Source organism: Paroedura picta, chromosome 5, assembly GCF_049243985.1.
Source record: "Paroedura picta isolate Pp20150507F chromosome 5, Ppicta_v3.0, whole genome shotgun sequence".
Classification (NCBI taxonomy): Eukaryota; Metazoa; Chordata; class Lepidosauria; order Squamata; family Gekkonidae; genus Paroedura; species Paroedura picta.
Genome location: NC_135373.1, coordinates 31,373,451 through 31,389,170, shown reverse-complemented (window position 1 = coordinate 31,389,170; position 15,720 = coordinate 31,373,451). Strand labels below are relative to the sequence as shown.

Below are 15,720 nucleotides of genomic sequence, written 5' to 3'. Positions count from 1 at the left end.
CTCCTCTTTTTCTTCCTTCTTGGCCGGAGACCAAACAGAAATTTGCTCTTCCTTCAGAGGCCCGTCGGGAGCCTAGTGCTCCCCGCACGCCCGCCCAAGGAGATGATCGTTTGGTCTTCCCGCCACTTGTTAACACTTGAGAATCCTCCAGATTGTATGGAATGTATTTTTAAGAGATTAAAAAAAAGATATATATATTTTTTCTATTTGCTAATGTTAAGACTGGGTGGGGAAAGGGTTGCTAAATCCTGACATGGCGCTAGAGGCAGATGTGTGTTTCCTGCCTTAATATGTCTTTGTTTTCAGGTTGAGAAAAAAAAAAAGCAAGTGCAATTTAACCAAGCGTGTTCTCAAGGTCCTCATTTGCCAGCACCCCACCCCAGCCCACCCGGCCACTTCCAGTTCATCCCCAGCGAGCTACCAGCACCGTCCCAGACATCCCACCCTTGACACAACATAAGCTCCCCTGGTGCTTGCACGTCTGGCTGGGCAAGGCCCCACTTCTCCCACCTCTCAAACAGTCTCGTAGACGGACAGCAGGTGGGGCTAGCCGCCCGTCCGGCACACAGAGTACAAGTCTGCATGCTGTGTTTAAATCCAAGTTTGTCCGCATGTTATCTTCTAACTAATGCTGTCTTGTTCTGCAGTACATAATCAATAAACTATTTGTATGTTACCAGAAAGAGTGGACTTGCTTTAGGACACTTGCCTGCAACAGCTTGGGAAGGGGAACACGGAACAAAATCTGCCATTTGTGGCCATGGATTGCTGGATCCAACCCACTAAGTTCTTGTCACAAATCCAAATTCTGACTGGTAACAATTTATGCACTGGAGGTTTCATGCTGGGCTGCAGGCTGGAGTTTTAGTCATGGCAGGTTGCCCCACCTCTTCCTGCACCCAGATGGGGGAGCATTTGGCCTGGTGCGCCTCATCCGCTCCCAATTTGTGCTCCTGCACAGGAGCTGGGGCAGTGAAGTTTCCGGTGTGTAAATGGTCTTAACTGAGTTTTCCAACCCACTACATTTGGATGCAGATTTCTCCCCCTCTGTCTAGATCGCTTTCTACACGTATAATGCAGGACACCCCTGGATTGATCATTGCCGTAGCCGGCCTCTGAGCTCAAACTCTGTCTGTACCAGGACCACGGCCACCTTTGCCCAGACTTGCTGAATCCCGATGCCCATTCCCAAAAAATGTGTTACCCCCAGACTTTGAAGTGAGCGCTGGCAACATCTGTACTCTCTTAGTATTGTGTGGGAGTGAATTTTGTGCTATCTAGAACATCATGACCCGCTGCCTTGCCCTCCAAAAACACGAGGCAGCAAAGATATGGGCTTTTTCTGCACTGCAAGGGGACACTCTCTCGGGGCTGGGGGCCTCTTCCAAGAGGGAGCTCACAGATGATTTCCAGTGATTGGGGAAGCCGAGTCAATCTTCCTTTAATCCATATCATGCGTCTGCCCGTCGCACCTTCAGTGGGGTGAAGTCATCATCTGACCCTCTATCAAATCTGTACCACCCCCACCACCCTCCACCATCGCCTCGTTTTCCCAAGGATCTATGCCTTTGAACGCTGTTTGCCCTATTTGTGACTTTGCACCAATATCACTCTTTTTCGATCTTTCCAGAGTCTTGCCTTTTTGCCCTTGAGGCTCTGGACCACCTCTTGCTGCTCTATAAAACCCATATTGCCCTCCCCCACTGCTGCCTCATTTTCCTTGGGGTCTGTGCCTTTCCTTTTGGCCAGTGTTTAACATTTTAGAAAAATTTCCCCAGCCAATGGCTTCTACAATGGCTTCTATGTCTTTAAACTATAACTACCTATTTGCCCAGTGTAATAGATATATATGTATATACACACAAGAGCCTCTTGTGGCGCAGAGTGGTAAGGCAGCAGTCATGCAGTCTGAAAGCTCTGCCCATGAGGTTGGGAGTTCAATCCCAGCAGCCGGCTCAAGGTTGACTCAGCCGTCCATCCTTCCAAGGTCTGTAAAATGAGTAACCAGCTTGCTGGGGGGTAAAACGGTAATGACTGGAGAAGGCACTGCCAAACCACCCTGTATTGTGTCTGCCATGAAAACACTAGAGGGCGTCACCCCAAGGGTCGGACATGACCCGGTGCTTGCACAGGGGATACCTTTACCTTTATACACACACACATAGATAACATTTAAAAGATGGAGAATTGGAAGGCCAGTGGCGATGGGACACTGATGAGTGGAGGAGAGGGTGGAAGGCACAAGAGTGGGAAGACCGACTGCAGAGTGCACAGTGGAGGTCTGGCCTTTCGGGTGTGGGAGAAGGATGAGGACAAAATCTCCTGTGGAACCTTTATGCTTTTGAATTAACTTTGGCTTGGGGGGGGGGGGGGGGGAGATGGGAAATCGCTGCCAAAGTACTCTTGAATAACCCAGAGAAACAGTTAACAGAATGCAAACTGATGGGTGGAAAATCAATACAGGAGGGGAATAAACTCCCACGCACATCTGCTTGGAAAACGGTAAAACACAGAAGGGAAACAAACCCTGACAAAAATGCACTGTGAAAACAAAGGAAAAGACAACCGCAGCAAAGGCCCATGAGACTGGACTGATCCCCAAGTCACCCAGCGCACTTTTGTGACCAAGTGGAGAGTTGACCCAGGCCTCTCAGCCACACCACTGGCTCTCAGTGGGTCGCCCTCTTACCTTTCTCAAATAAACTTGTTTTTTTTTCTTAAAAAAACAAAGCTTTATTTTTTGGTTTCTAAAACAAAAATCCACAATTCTATTTCATCACTAACAACTGCCAGCTTACAAGAGATCTACACCCTGGGAAGACAATGAGGCAAACCACACAGTACCGAACCAGATCCTCTAGAGCACCCAGGTGTCTGTATTCCTGGCGGCACCAGCACCGTTCTTGTGGACCTGGGTTGGCAGACGGCTGAGCCGCACGGAGTCAGATGCTGCACCAAAAGTCCCTTCTGTGGACACAGTGCTTGCTTGGCTTGGCTGACCGTTCCAACAGGTAGTGCTACAAACCGGGAAGGTCACCCAGTGGGGCTTCTTGGTACTACTTCCAGCAGACTGCATCCTTTTTTTTTACATGGGAGGAGCCTGCTGAGCAGGTGCCCCTGGAGTGGCTTGGCGAGGCAGAGTGTACATAGCACCGAGAAACTGGTCAGCAATGCGCCCGGCTTCCCTCAGTCCACTAAGCAGAGCACCGTGAACCGTGGCCGGATAGTTGCGGATTGTATGCTCTCCCGCAAAGAACAAACGAGGAATTGGCTGGAAGATAAAGGAAAATTGGCAGTGTTGATTGTCTTAAGCTTTTCCTAATGAACGTCATCACTAATTACTAAACATAATCATTTCCAAGTTGCATGAGGATGACGCATTCCCTACCGGATTGGCTGTCCATGATGTAGGCACCCAACACGGAGGGTCTGCTCGCCCACTGAGAGCCAATCACGGATCTGTCCCACCCTCAGCTGCCTCACACACACCCTTCCCCATGGAGGAAGAGCCAGCCACTCTGCTGCCCACCTCCCAAAGGTAAGTTGAGCAGAGAGCAGGGTGGCTGGGAAGGAAGAAGGCAGGCGGGCAGGCAGGCAGAGGCTCTGGCCGCACACAGACATGCCAGCCCTTCAGGGTCTAGGCCGACCTTAAAGCCCAGCCTCCTGCCCCAGATGCAGGGGGGCGGGAAGACTGGAAAACTCCACCCAAAGGGCCCAGACAGCCTTGGCACGCTCCTCTGCATGTCTTCTGGAGAGAAGAACATCAGTCCTGTAAAACGCCATCCAAAGGCCCCATTGTGCTGCCATAGAAGAGGTGGGAGGGGCAGGCCAGCAGCTCTCACTGTACAATGACAAGTTCTGCAATCCCTGCAGGCTTCACTGGAGGTTGGTGACCTGGATGCATCTTGCACAGTCTGCAAGGCCCCAACTGGAGCTTGCCAACCAGGCTGCCTGCACATGAAGGGGGAGTGGGGAGTCATGCCTGGCCCTTGAAATTAGAGTCTGCTACTCAACCATTTCACCGTACTGGATCTCAAGATCGAGCAGGGGGAGGAGGACCAGCACCCAAGGACACTGTGCAAGCTTGCGTCCTAGTGCCCAATGCAGTTCTGGGTGCAGTGGGCTTTGCCCCTAGTTTCTTATAACTATGTCTATCCAAATCCCCTCCAAGTCAGCTGCAAAGAAGGTAGCAAGCAGAATCCAGGCAAAGAGGCCCCGGGATTTCTGCTCTTTGCTTTCCCTTGGAAGGTCCCAGAGCGTCGTAAAAGCCACTGCTGACGATAGAGAACAGCATGCAATGAAGGAGTTACAGGAAGGAAGCCAGCAGAAACTGTTGCCAACCTTGTACTCTACTTCCCTCCCAGAGGGAAGGCAAAGTGTAAACTAAACCACACATCTTTAAACAGCCCGTGGCGCCACGGGCGCCACGGACTATATAATTAGTTAAGCCCCCTAGAGGTGGGCTTTGTCCGTGATTAGGAAGGGTCCGGGTTGGACCCTTCCTCACGACAGACAATCGGAGGGACCAAAGGGATTGGTCCCTCCGATTCCCAGGCTGAGCAACTGCGAGCCGCGCGCAGCGCGGCTCGCAGTTGCTCCCGGTTTGACGCTGCGGGAGGCGCGAAGCCGCCCGAGGGAACCCCCAGCAGTCGAAGCGCGGCTGCTGGGGATTCCCTCCTTGCCGGTCTGACACTGCGGGAGGCGCGAAGCGCCTCGCGCAGCGCCTCGCGCAGCGTCAGACCGCCGCCCGAGGCAACCCCCAGCAGTCGCGCGAAGCGCGGCTGCTGGGGATTCCCTCCTTGCCTGTCTGACGCTGCGGGAGGCGCGAAGCGCCTCGCGCAGCGTCAGACCGCCCCACGAGGCAACACCCCTTTCAAAACCCCTTTTTATAAAGGGGCTTTGAAACTAGTTTACAATAATGCTTGAAAACAGCCTTAATGTTTTTAACATGATTCTGCATGTGCCTGGGCAGAAATTGTCCCAAGGGCATTATGTAAGAACGCTTTCTTGTTCTCCCCCCAAACGGATACTGGAAATGGCTGGCATCTTCATCTAAATACTAACTCCCAAGATGCTTTTTGAGACTTAGTGGCCCCCCCCCCTGCCCTGCACACAGACTCATGCAGGTAAGTCTCTACCCCCCCCCTCCCATTTGGCATTTCCTGTCCATCTTCCACAGGCAAGGAGGCCTTAGGCCAGAGACTAGATTTCCTGCACATTTTAAACAGCACTAGCTGAATTCGGAGCATAAGAAGAGCCCTGCTGGATCAGACCAGTGCCTGGGACTCAGAGCCTCTCAACCTGCAAGTTCCTTTGAACCACCACATTTAGTGGTCACTGACAGACCTCTCCTCCATGAATCTGTCCAATCCCCTTTTAAAGCTGTCTGTGCCCGTGACCCTAACTACATCCTCTAGTGCTGAATTCAAGCAGGCCATTCCCCTTTGGGGAAAATCAGGAAACCCAACTCCTGGGAGACAAGCACCAAGGGGCATTTCACAAGAGATTGATAAGTAAAAAATCTTCCCCTTGCAGTGCCTCAACATTCCATTGAGAAAGAAAGCTCCATCTGTTCATCAAATGTCTGCTTGCACGTGAAGTGCCAGAGGCAATCCAGTTTCCGAGCTGTTGTTCCTTTGTGGCTGCCTGAGTGCAACAGGCCAGTTCTTACCTGGGGAGCTCCTGGAATGGCTGGTCCCGGCGTAATCGGCTGAGCCATCAAGTCATAATCGTTTCCTGAAGAGCCAGCTGCTACGTAAGAGTAGGACCCTCTTGCCCAAGGGTCGGCCCGCCAGCGAGACACCACGGTCTCCTTCGGCTGAAAACAAACGCAAGCAGTAGCTGAAGCAGAAGCTGTTTGCTCACCGCGGGAAGAGTGCGGCAACTAAAGATTCATGCAGTCCCCAGCACACCCAAACACAGAGAGCGTGCTTTTACACAGGCTGAGGAAAAAAGAAACCCTACAAGAACTGACAAAGAATGATTTTTCTAGGATTCTCCTACACGGAGAACCTATCTAGTATATTTTAACCCTGCCCTCCCTCGGGACACCTGATGTGATTCTCCCTTCCGCAACATTTATTTATATATTTATATGCCGCCGCGCTCAAATGCCTTGCGGCGGTTTACAAAGATCCATGGATACAATATAAAACCAATACCTCAGTTATTTCGCAGGAAATGATTTAAGATGAATAACAAAAGGCTGAGAGGGAACAACTGGCCCACAGTCACCCAGTGAGCTGCCAGGGCAGTGAGGATTTGAACCCAGATCAACACCCCCTGTACTCAATCGTTACACTACAAGGGGGAAAATGTATCAAAACGATACCTGGGGGACAGCGCTGCTGCCAAAAATGCCTTTGAGGATCGCAAGGCAGCGCCCAACAATGACGTCATCGCTGATGTTTTCCATGATTCCAGCAGCTTCACCAGCCACCAAGGCCAGCAGGATGGGTGCTGTGGGGTGAGAGGCAGAGAGATTCTGTCAGGGGCGATAAACATTATGCCACAGAAGTTTCGTTTCCATCTTACTTGTGTTTCGGATTTATATCCTGCTGCTCCTAGCAAGCTGGGCTCATGGTGGGTCACACTAAAACCCCCAATAAAACATACAATATTATCCCGTTTAAAAAAACCCTATGGGATTGTGTCAGTGCATTAGCTCCTGTGGCCCTTTCTTTCACGCCCAGGGAAATGCCAATTGCCACTTTTGGATCAAAAAGTAAATTTCTTCAACGTCAGACTGGCCAGGGATTCTGGGAGTTTTTTGGTGGGGAGGCTCATCTGGGCATGGAATTAGGGCCACTGTCGTTGGGCAGGTAGTTGTGAATTTCTTGCGTTCTGCGAGAGGTTGAAGTAGAAGACTCTGGAGGTCCTTTCCAACTCTATGATTCTATGATGCAGCCATAGCCTGCCAGTTCCTTTCCTTTGAGAGCTGTGGGGTCTAGGCAAATGCTAGGACACTCACTGTATTTCCTGAACAACTGCTTGTTTCTGCTACCAACAGATCCACAGGAATCTCCACAATATGTCTATGTGCTGATATACAACAGGACATATCATTTGCTCTCCTAAAGTGCAGCTGGAACTCTGTTTTAAAAACGGCAAAATTATGACCTTGCTGTGAAGCAGCAACCGACACCTGTTAAGGAAGCAAAAAGTTACACTATTTCAGCTCCACTGCAAAAAAAGACACTGGTATGGCTGGACACAATTACCTTTGTACAGATTCCAGAACAGGAAAAGCTCCCCTCGGCTGGCTGTCGTGCTGCCCACGTGACCGAACAAATTAACGCTTGGGTCCCAAAACACACGATCGAAACAGAGCACAACCTAGAAAATGAGGGGATGGGTTAGCAAGCCCATTCTGCATTCTGGCAAAGGCCACTAAGAATTGGGCAAGTCAGTATTTGCCTGTCACAGAGACTAACATTAGGAGAGACACCCACCCCATCCCCCAGTGCACTGAAGATTTGGAAGAGCCCCAAGGATGAGGCTCCAATGTGTGTTCAATCAAATTTGTCTCAAGTCTTCCTTCAGGTACACTCCAGCCTAACACGTCATTTAATTGCCTCCAGCTCCTCGGCGTCCGGATCTGAATAGCACGGGCTAGCCTCATCTCATCAGAACCTGGAAGCTGAGCAGGATCGGCCCTGCTTAGGACTTGGGTGGGAGTCCTCACACGCAAGAAGTCCACGATTGCTCTTCAGAGGCAGTCACTGGCAACCCATCTCCATTCATCTCCTGCCTTGAAAACTCTATAGTATTGGCCAATAAGTTGGCTGCAACTTGATATCAAAACAAAACCAAACTCCTCAATAAACCAAAGGGTAGAATAAGCTCCAGGACCAAAAAGTGTGTGTGTGTGTGTGTGTGTGTGTGTGTGTGTGTGTGTGTGTGTGTGTGTGAGGAGGGGGGGAGAATGCTCATGCCTGCTGTACAGGATACCCCCTCAAGTCCAAAGAGCAAGCGAGACTTTCTTAGAAGCCCAAATTATGCCAGCAAGAAAACTCCAAAAAGGGCTCCTGGGACTTCATCCCATCTCCCGCTGTAACAGGCAAGGGTGGAGGCATTCCGTCCATTCCTCTGCCTGGCCCAACCACTGTATACCTTACCTTGTTAAGGTTCCCGAATCCCATCCTCTGCACAGCAGACGTCTTCCACTCCGGAAGCGGCGGGACAAACTGGACTGCGGGAGGCTGCTGCTTCAGCACCCCCAAGGGAAGGGTACACAGAACGGCATCACATTTATAAATAAAGGTCTGGCTTGTGGAGCGAGTGTTGACAGCGATCACTTCACATCCTGGTGAGGAGAGGGAAAGATTTGCGTGGGGCAAGGGGTAGAGAGAGAGAAGGGAAATTCAGGGGGGAGAAAGAACAGCTGCACAAAACACTCCTTTCCTCTTCAGTTCCTATCCTGAGTATATTAGGCAGGTTCAGGGACCAAGCATCCTCTTTCTGCCTCCCCAGTCCTGTGATCCCTCCTATCATCCTTCACCAGACGATGACATGATTCATATCTCCGGAAGCCTCACAACCACTCTATGAAGCTACTAGCTCAATTCTAAGAGCTAAGCAAAGCTGTCCACTAGGGGCACCACACTTTGGTTCTCTTGGAGCAGGCATGCAGTCTACTTTGCTTATCTTCTCTTACTGGTTCCCACCAATCCACCCAAGCTGGCACCCCTACACACCTCACCCACGAAGCTGTCTTACGCTGGTTTTGACCACTGGTCCATCAAGGCCAGTACCGGCTCTCCAGGATCTCAGACAGAGGTCTTTCCCATCACCAATAACTGACCCTTTTAACTGGAGATGCCGGGGATTGAACCTGGGCTCTTCTGCATGCCAAGCAGATGCTCTGCTACTGAGTCACAGCCCCTTCTCCTCCTCAAGGCATGTGACCAGTTGCACCCTGCCCATCACAGACCTGTGCTCTGTGCCTCCTAACAGTTCATTTATATTGCCTCTTAGCCATGCCACTTTCAAATCTCTTCATTCCCCCTCTCCCTTTCTGTGCTGCAAATTCCAATCAGGTCAGCCTTTGACAGGGGCAGGGCTCTCCTAATGCAGGGGTAATCAACCTGTGGTCCTCCAGAGGTCCATGGACTACAATTCCCAGGGGCTCATGGGAATTGTAGTCCATGGACCTCTGGAGGACCACAGGTTGACTACCCCTGTCCTAACGGGCAAATTTATTTTCCTCGGCAGTCAGAGATTCATTGCAAACTAAACTTACCCGAAGCAGTGTAACGAACTTGTCTAACCGCCGTGTTTAGCTTAATGTCTAACCCTTCGGCTAGAGCCACGGGCACGCAGGAATAGCCGTTCCTCACGGTCAAATGACTGCCAGTAAATTCAAAATCATCATCCTGAAAACAAAGAGAGAAATGTGAAATCCCGTCGGGGTCTTCGCAGGTCAGCTGTCCCAGGTGCACTCCTGACACCTCAGCCCTAGGGATATAAGGTGGTGACAGAGTTCCCCCAGGTGGCAATGCCAAACAGCAAGAAGGTGCCCAACAGGAACGGGGGACCACGCAGAAGCCCTTTAGCTGAGAAGTCCACATGTTTCAGGCAGTGATGGATGATGAGAACTCAGGGCAGTGCACCCCCACAAAGGCAACCTGGGGGCCATGACACCAAGGAGGAAGGAAGGGCAGGGTGAGGAAACTCAACATCCAACACGGAATCTCACATGCCAGAGCTTGTAACAATGCGGCAGAGAACAATGGAGGGCACGTGCATACAGTTCTGGATCTGCATGGAGACAGGGCAAGGCGGTGAAGTAAGCATCACACTTTAGAAGGATTACCAGGGTCATGGATATCCTGGGGCCACAAATAGAGAAACTGGTGTGTGTCGGACACTGCACTGGAGCAGTTCTCCTGGTAACCAATAGGTGGCGGGTCAGTGCCCTGCCAAGACCTTTGACCAGGGAATGCTGGCAGGGGCTCATGGGAATTGTAGTCCATCGACATCTGGAGGGCCGCAGTTTGATTACCCCTGCCTTTGACTCTTTCCATAACCAGCAAAAGTAGACACTATTTCCTGCCTGACCTTCAGTCTCTCTCCCCACATACTTGAAATCTATCAATGAGCCCAGCACACTTTAGAGAGGCAAGTCTAGGACCCACCAGGAGCAGGGGCTCCTGTTTGGGCCTCAGAGTCAGGGAATGCTCTTTTGTTAATTCCTCAAACATCTGGAGACTCACAGGGATATCTGGCTTGTATATACCTAGTTATTTTGTTTTGCTGTTTAAACAGAATCTTTGTTGGTCGTAAAGGAGCCACTGGACTCTGATTTTGTTTTGTTGTACCTGGAGAACAAGTCTCCAATGAAAGGTGCTGTTCAAGAAGGATGCAAAATACAAAATTCAGCTTCTCTTAGAACAAAACAAGTCTCAATCAAGACATGCTGTGCATGTTTCTGACTTTATTATGAAAGTGAACCCTCTAAATATTCATTTTGAATAGCAGAGAAGAGGAAAAACAGAACACTTACCTGGTCCCAGTGCTTCAGTGACAGGGTAGAGAGCGGTGTGGCATTTGCAAACTCTAAGTTTGCAAAATGCCAGTCAAGAATCTGTCTATCTCTTGAGGATAAGTAAACATCACTGGAAAGGTTAAAAGAGGAGAGACATGCACTGTTAAGAGGATGTTAAGAACCTTGTCTAGCCTGTATACACCATTAGGCATGTGCATTCAAATCACCTGAACCGGAAAAAGTTTCAATGTATTTATATACTAAATGCAAATTCTCTAATCTGTTTCAGCTACCGATACAGCCGGCATTGTTGCTGGACATTTAGTTGACTGGTCTGCCAGCCATTTAAAGCCTCCTTTTAGTTCCCCCCCCTCTTCCAAAGGGAGGGAAGTGAAAGGGATTGCTAGATTGGCTGCCAGCCTGGAGGGGGACAAACCACCTCTCCCCCCAGGAGTGTTTTAAGGATTTGCGAGGCCTGTAGTAACAGAGTCGGTTAAAGCAGTGGTCCCCAACCTGCGGGCTGCGGCCCGGCGCCGGGCCGCGGCCCGGTGCCGGGCCGCAAAGGCCATGGCGCCGGGCCGCGGCTCCCTCTCCCCGCCCCCCCCCCCCCGCAGTAAAAAACTTTCCAGGCCGCAAGCTTGCGGCCCGGGAAGCTACTTACTGCGGGGAGGGCAGGGAGAGGGAATCAGGGCCGGGCCGCACCCGTGCAGGCCGTGCCCGCACGGCCCGATCCGCGGGCGCGGCTCGCGGGTGCGGCCCGATCCGTGGGTGCGGCTCGCGGGCGCAGCCCGAAACGTGGGCGCAGTCCCCGCGCGGGCGCAGTCCCCGCGGGCGCGGCCCGATGTCCTGCCGGTCCCCAGCCTAATAAAGGTTGGGGACCACTGGGTTAAAGGATTCTCAGAGCCTTAGCAGAGTATATTTGTGGCATGGGGCAGCTAGACTGGGGGCGGAGGGAGAGTGGAAAGGAGTATCACTTCCAAGCGTCCTTAAAAAGGGGAAAGGGGGGAGGAGAGGGGATATGGCCTTGATCCATAGGGAAGAAGGCACTGCGCAGGGCTCCTGGAAACACGGGGCTCATAGCACGTGCTACATATGTCTCCATTTCTAGCACCTAGCCACTCACATGGATTAGTCTATGTTTTTACCTAGGAGGATTGGCTTCCAGCTCCTGAAGCTTCTCTTCCAGTTTCCCTTGCGTTTCTGCCAACTCGTCATACTCCTGGTAAGAGAGGATTGCAGGTGCATAAACACAATGCCAAAGAAATGCAGGGAATGTGATGCACTTCCGCACACTACAGTGCTTCCCAACCGCTGCAAACTAGATACCTTCAACCCTGCAGCCAGTTTCTAAATCACATGATCTTGCACACCAGCATCCCCAGCGAGCGGAAATGAAGATTCCAAATTCTAAGATTCAATATCGCAGTGCTTAAGACAGTGACGTGGCTTAAGAGCCTTCTAAATGTACAGCTCTGTTTATATGACCTTTGGAAATAAAGGACTCCATACCTTGCAGAGAGCAGTCAGGTCCCTATGCTTACTCTTCACAAGGAATTCTGCAGTAATATCACGAGGTGGTTTGACTTCGGATGCTTCCTTGTATTGCTGGTGGAGTTCCTTGATCTTCTCTTTTAAATTCACCATCTGCAGGGAGGGGAGAGGAAAAGAATCACTAATGGAAGCAGGGAGGAGGAGCACGCCTTATTCTACGAGATTCTGAGACTAGCCTGCAGACAGCTTCTTCAGAGCTTCAGATGGTCCTGGTGACAGGGCCCACCACCCAACCTCATAGGTGGAACTTAGAAGAAGAAGAAGAGTTGGTTCTTATATGCCGCTTTTCCCTATCCGAAGGAGGCTCAAAGCGGCTTACAGTCGCCTTCCCATTCCTCTCCCCACAACAGACACCCTGTGGGGTGGGTGAGGCTGAGAGAGCCCTGATATCGCTGCCCGATCAGAACAGTTTTATCAGTGCTGTGGCGAGTCCAAGGTCACCCAGCTGGCTACATGTGGGGGAGCGCAGAATAGAACCTGGCATGCCAGATTAGAAGTCCACACTCCTAACCACTACACCAAACTGGCTCTCCAGAGGCCATGGCATCTTTTACATCCCACTCTAGCAGCCCTTAAACAGTGGGCTGGGTGAAGGTCTGCATGTCACTAGGGAATGTTAAGTTGAATCAGCGAGAAAGCAGCAGCACATGTCTCAAGTTAGAATAACACCTGACCTTATTGAGGAGATCTTTAAGTTCCTCTTGAGTTTTCACTATCTTCTTCCAGTGTTCTATCTGTTCATCTTTCACGTGCTTCTCCTGTAATCTAAAACAGATAAACTACTGCGTAAAGAGAAATCTCCCCTATTCACTAGCATTTTAGATTTAACTAGACACTTTCCAAAAATTTGTTTGTTTGTTTATTTCCCACCACTCCCCAAAGTCTCGTGGTGGCTTACAAGTGTCAAATAAAATATTCTAAAAACCCATTAAAACCCTGACATAAAAACCATAAAATACAACAATATCAACAGTATACAATAAAGATACAGCGGAAACATTGTCCGATCATCCCCAGCAATACCTCTAGGAGGGAAGGAGAAGGGTGATGGAACTCATGAGCTGCCGCTCCTATAGGGGGCCCATGAAGAGCAACCAAGAATTCAGTGGGGGTGCCACCTACTAAAACAGGCTATTAAGATACAAAAATTATGTCTAATGTGTGGAGACAACTAAATATACCATTGTTATCAGTTAGCTGCTCGGGGCTGTCTTATCCATGTGGACGAAAGTGAAACAGGCAAATGGAATATGACTGTGAAAATACAGGTTTAGTCAGTTAACTGGGAACAGGTCAGTTAACCTACGGTCTACATGAAGACATCATTTCAGTGGAATGACAGATATTAACTCCCGTTTTCTTATTGATGCTCTGTATTGTGCTGTGGAAAGTATCTTCAGGCAACATGGACTGGCAGTTGATGACCTGGGGAGAGGCTCTCCCCCAGCTGCCAACCCTTCATTTGGGCATGTTCATTTTTTTCTTTTGGCTGCTTGGAGCAAAGGATAGGCACACTTGCAAACATAAGCAAGGAGAACAGACCTCCTTACTGGTTTCAACTGGTAAAATAAAGGGAAACAGAAACCCAAAATGAGTGAGAAACAGGCGAGAACCGAAAAGGTTAAGGATGAAACCAATTAAAAAAAATAAATTTATTACAGCTCAAATATTTAAAAACCTTAAAGGAACTGATGTTCTTTTAAGATTTTTAAATATTTGAACTCTAATAAATTGCTTATTTTTAAAAATTGATTTCATCCCTAACCTCTTACTGGTTTCCTGTGTCTCAGCAAAGCATTCCGAAAAAGGAATCCACAGATCGGAGCATGTCAGGGAAAACAGCAGTAGCTCGGCTTACTAACAGAGAATCTGAGCTGTGGGAGGCAAAGAGGCTTGATCTTCTACTTCCTGTGGTTCTATATTTTTTTTCACACACAACAACAGCTTTTTGGACTACCATCCCAATGTGAGAATTACAAATACCAAAGAAATTGAACTAGAAGCTTAATAAAAACAATGCTCATTTTAAATATGCTTTTGTTTCATCCATGTTTATACTGCAGAGTTACATGGTTCTAAGTCGCCTCTGAGTGCTTCAAGAAGGCAGGATAAAAACCTAGAACTTAATTTTGCCTCAACCGCAACTGTCAGAAGGGAAGGAAGGTGAGCCATCAAATCCAAGCTAAGCATATTGGAAATGAAAACGACTCCCATTGACTGCAAAAAAATGAGGTTTAATTCCAACATCCTGATGAAAACAAGCTTGAAACGATCAATAAAATTTAATCCTGCTTACTGTATGACCACTTCCAGAGCCTGACCCAGGGATACTGGCTTGTTATTGAGGACGTTGAAATCTAGCTGGTGGCTCAGGTATGAGGTAGCTTCTAGTAAACGATTGAACTCTTGCTCCACCATTTCATCTTTCTCCTTTGGGACCTGCAAGTAAGATCCTTGGCTAAAAAGGCACAACACAGCAAAAACTGTCCCCTCAAGTTGGGAAAGATCTTCCTGCTCATGCAGTGGTGACATGCTGGTTACTCAGTGAGACAGGTGAAGCTGAATAGACTCTGCTACAGACCAGCCAGTCAGCATCACACCTGGGTGCAGATGTGAACTCAAGTCTCTGGGAACCATCTGTTTTCAACACGCTGCCTGCCACATCCCACAAGCTCAGTTTAAATTGTATCACTGCTGCCATCATCTCCAAGCTCTGAGACATGAAATACAGTTGGGAGCTGCTGTTGGAAATCCTTAATGCGCACCCTGGAGTTATTTTTATTTTTTATTATGCAACTTCTACACCACCCTCTCGCGACTGGTCATTATTTATTATTTTATTTTATTACTTGAATTTATATACCGCTGTTCCCATTCGGGCTCACAGCAGTTTATACAATAAAACAGTAAAAATGCAATTAAACCACTTAAATATCACAATTACGCTGTTAAAATTATTAAAACTAAAAGATGGCGGCAACTAATAAATCAATTTATCCCTTCAGCCAGCCAGCCCACAGTCTTGCCATCCTACTGACGAGAGTGGGAACAGATGGACACAATGGAGATGGGGGATCCCAGATTGAATGGCGGGAACCCGCCCTGGCCTCAACCGTATGCCTGGCGGAAGAGCTCCGTCTTACTGGCCCTGCGGAAAGCTGACAAGTCCAGCAGGGCCCTAAGCTCTTTCGGGAGCTCATTCCACCAGGTTGGGGCCAGGACCAAAAAGGCCACGGGTCAAGGCCAGGCGAGCTTCCTGAGGGCCTGGGACCACCAGTAAGTTTATACCCGCAGAGCAAAGGGAACAGATTTCAGGAATAGCTACTGGGCGTCTTCCCCTATTCCAGAAAGAACAGGTCCCATGTTGCGACCGGAGACCTGAAAGGCATTAGTAGGTCTGAAAATGTGTGGTACAAATGACCCTGGGAACCACAGTTGGTCAGGTCCCCCAGCTGCAGTACTGAACGACTCCATTACTGAACTTCTTCATCAAGTATTCCCTCCGAGCAGAGCTCAAGGGCTTCCTGTTTTTACAGACAGGCCCTTCTGATGCCACAGAAATGACACATTCAAGCAGAATAGGAAGGTCTGCACTTTGTCCTTAACGTAATTAGCCACAACAAGCAGCCTTGCAGCCATTATCTTGACCCAGACCTGACAACAGCCACATAAGTAAGGTTAAT

At 49.4% G+C, this 15,720-nt stretch overlaps 1 protein-coding gene across 2 annotated transcripts in view; it reads right to left on the bottom strand.

Moving 5' to 3' along the window:
• Positions 1–2,715: 2,715 nt before the first annotated feature.
• The window catches only part of KDM1A (lysine demethylase 1A), a 36,154-nt gene continuing 23,149 nt past the window's right edge, over positions 2,716–15,720 (bottom strand). The window contains exons 9-19 of one of the 2 annotated variants that reach the window (XM_077337091.1): positions 14,334–14,476; positions 12,712–12,802; positions 11,996–12,130; positions 11,632–11,705; positions 10,505–10,616; positions 9,242–9,374; positions 8,118–8,305; positions 7,221–7,335; positions 6,332–6,459; positions 5,672–5,818; positions 2,716–3,271 (exon numbers count right to left, since the gene is read on the bottom strand). In XM_077337091.1, the coding sequence (XP_077193206.1) occupies positions 3,086–3,271; positions 5,672–5,818; positions 6,332–6,459; positions 7,221–7,335; positions 8,118–8,305; positions 9,242–9,374; positions 10,505–10,616; positions 11,632–11,705; positions 11,996–12,130; positions 12,712–12,802; positions 14,334–14,476 (1,452 nt within the window). In that variant the 3' untranslated portion in view covers positions 2,716–3,085. The remainder of the gene's footprint in view (positions 3,272–5,671; positions 5,819–6,331; positions 6,460–7,220; positions 7,336–8,117; positions 8,306–9,241; positions 9,375–10,504; positions 10,617–11,631; positions 11,706–11,995; positions 12,131–12,711; positions 12,803–14,333; positions 14,477–15,720) is intronic. The other variant, XM_077337090.1, reaches the window with a different exon arrangement.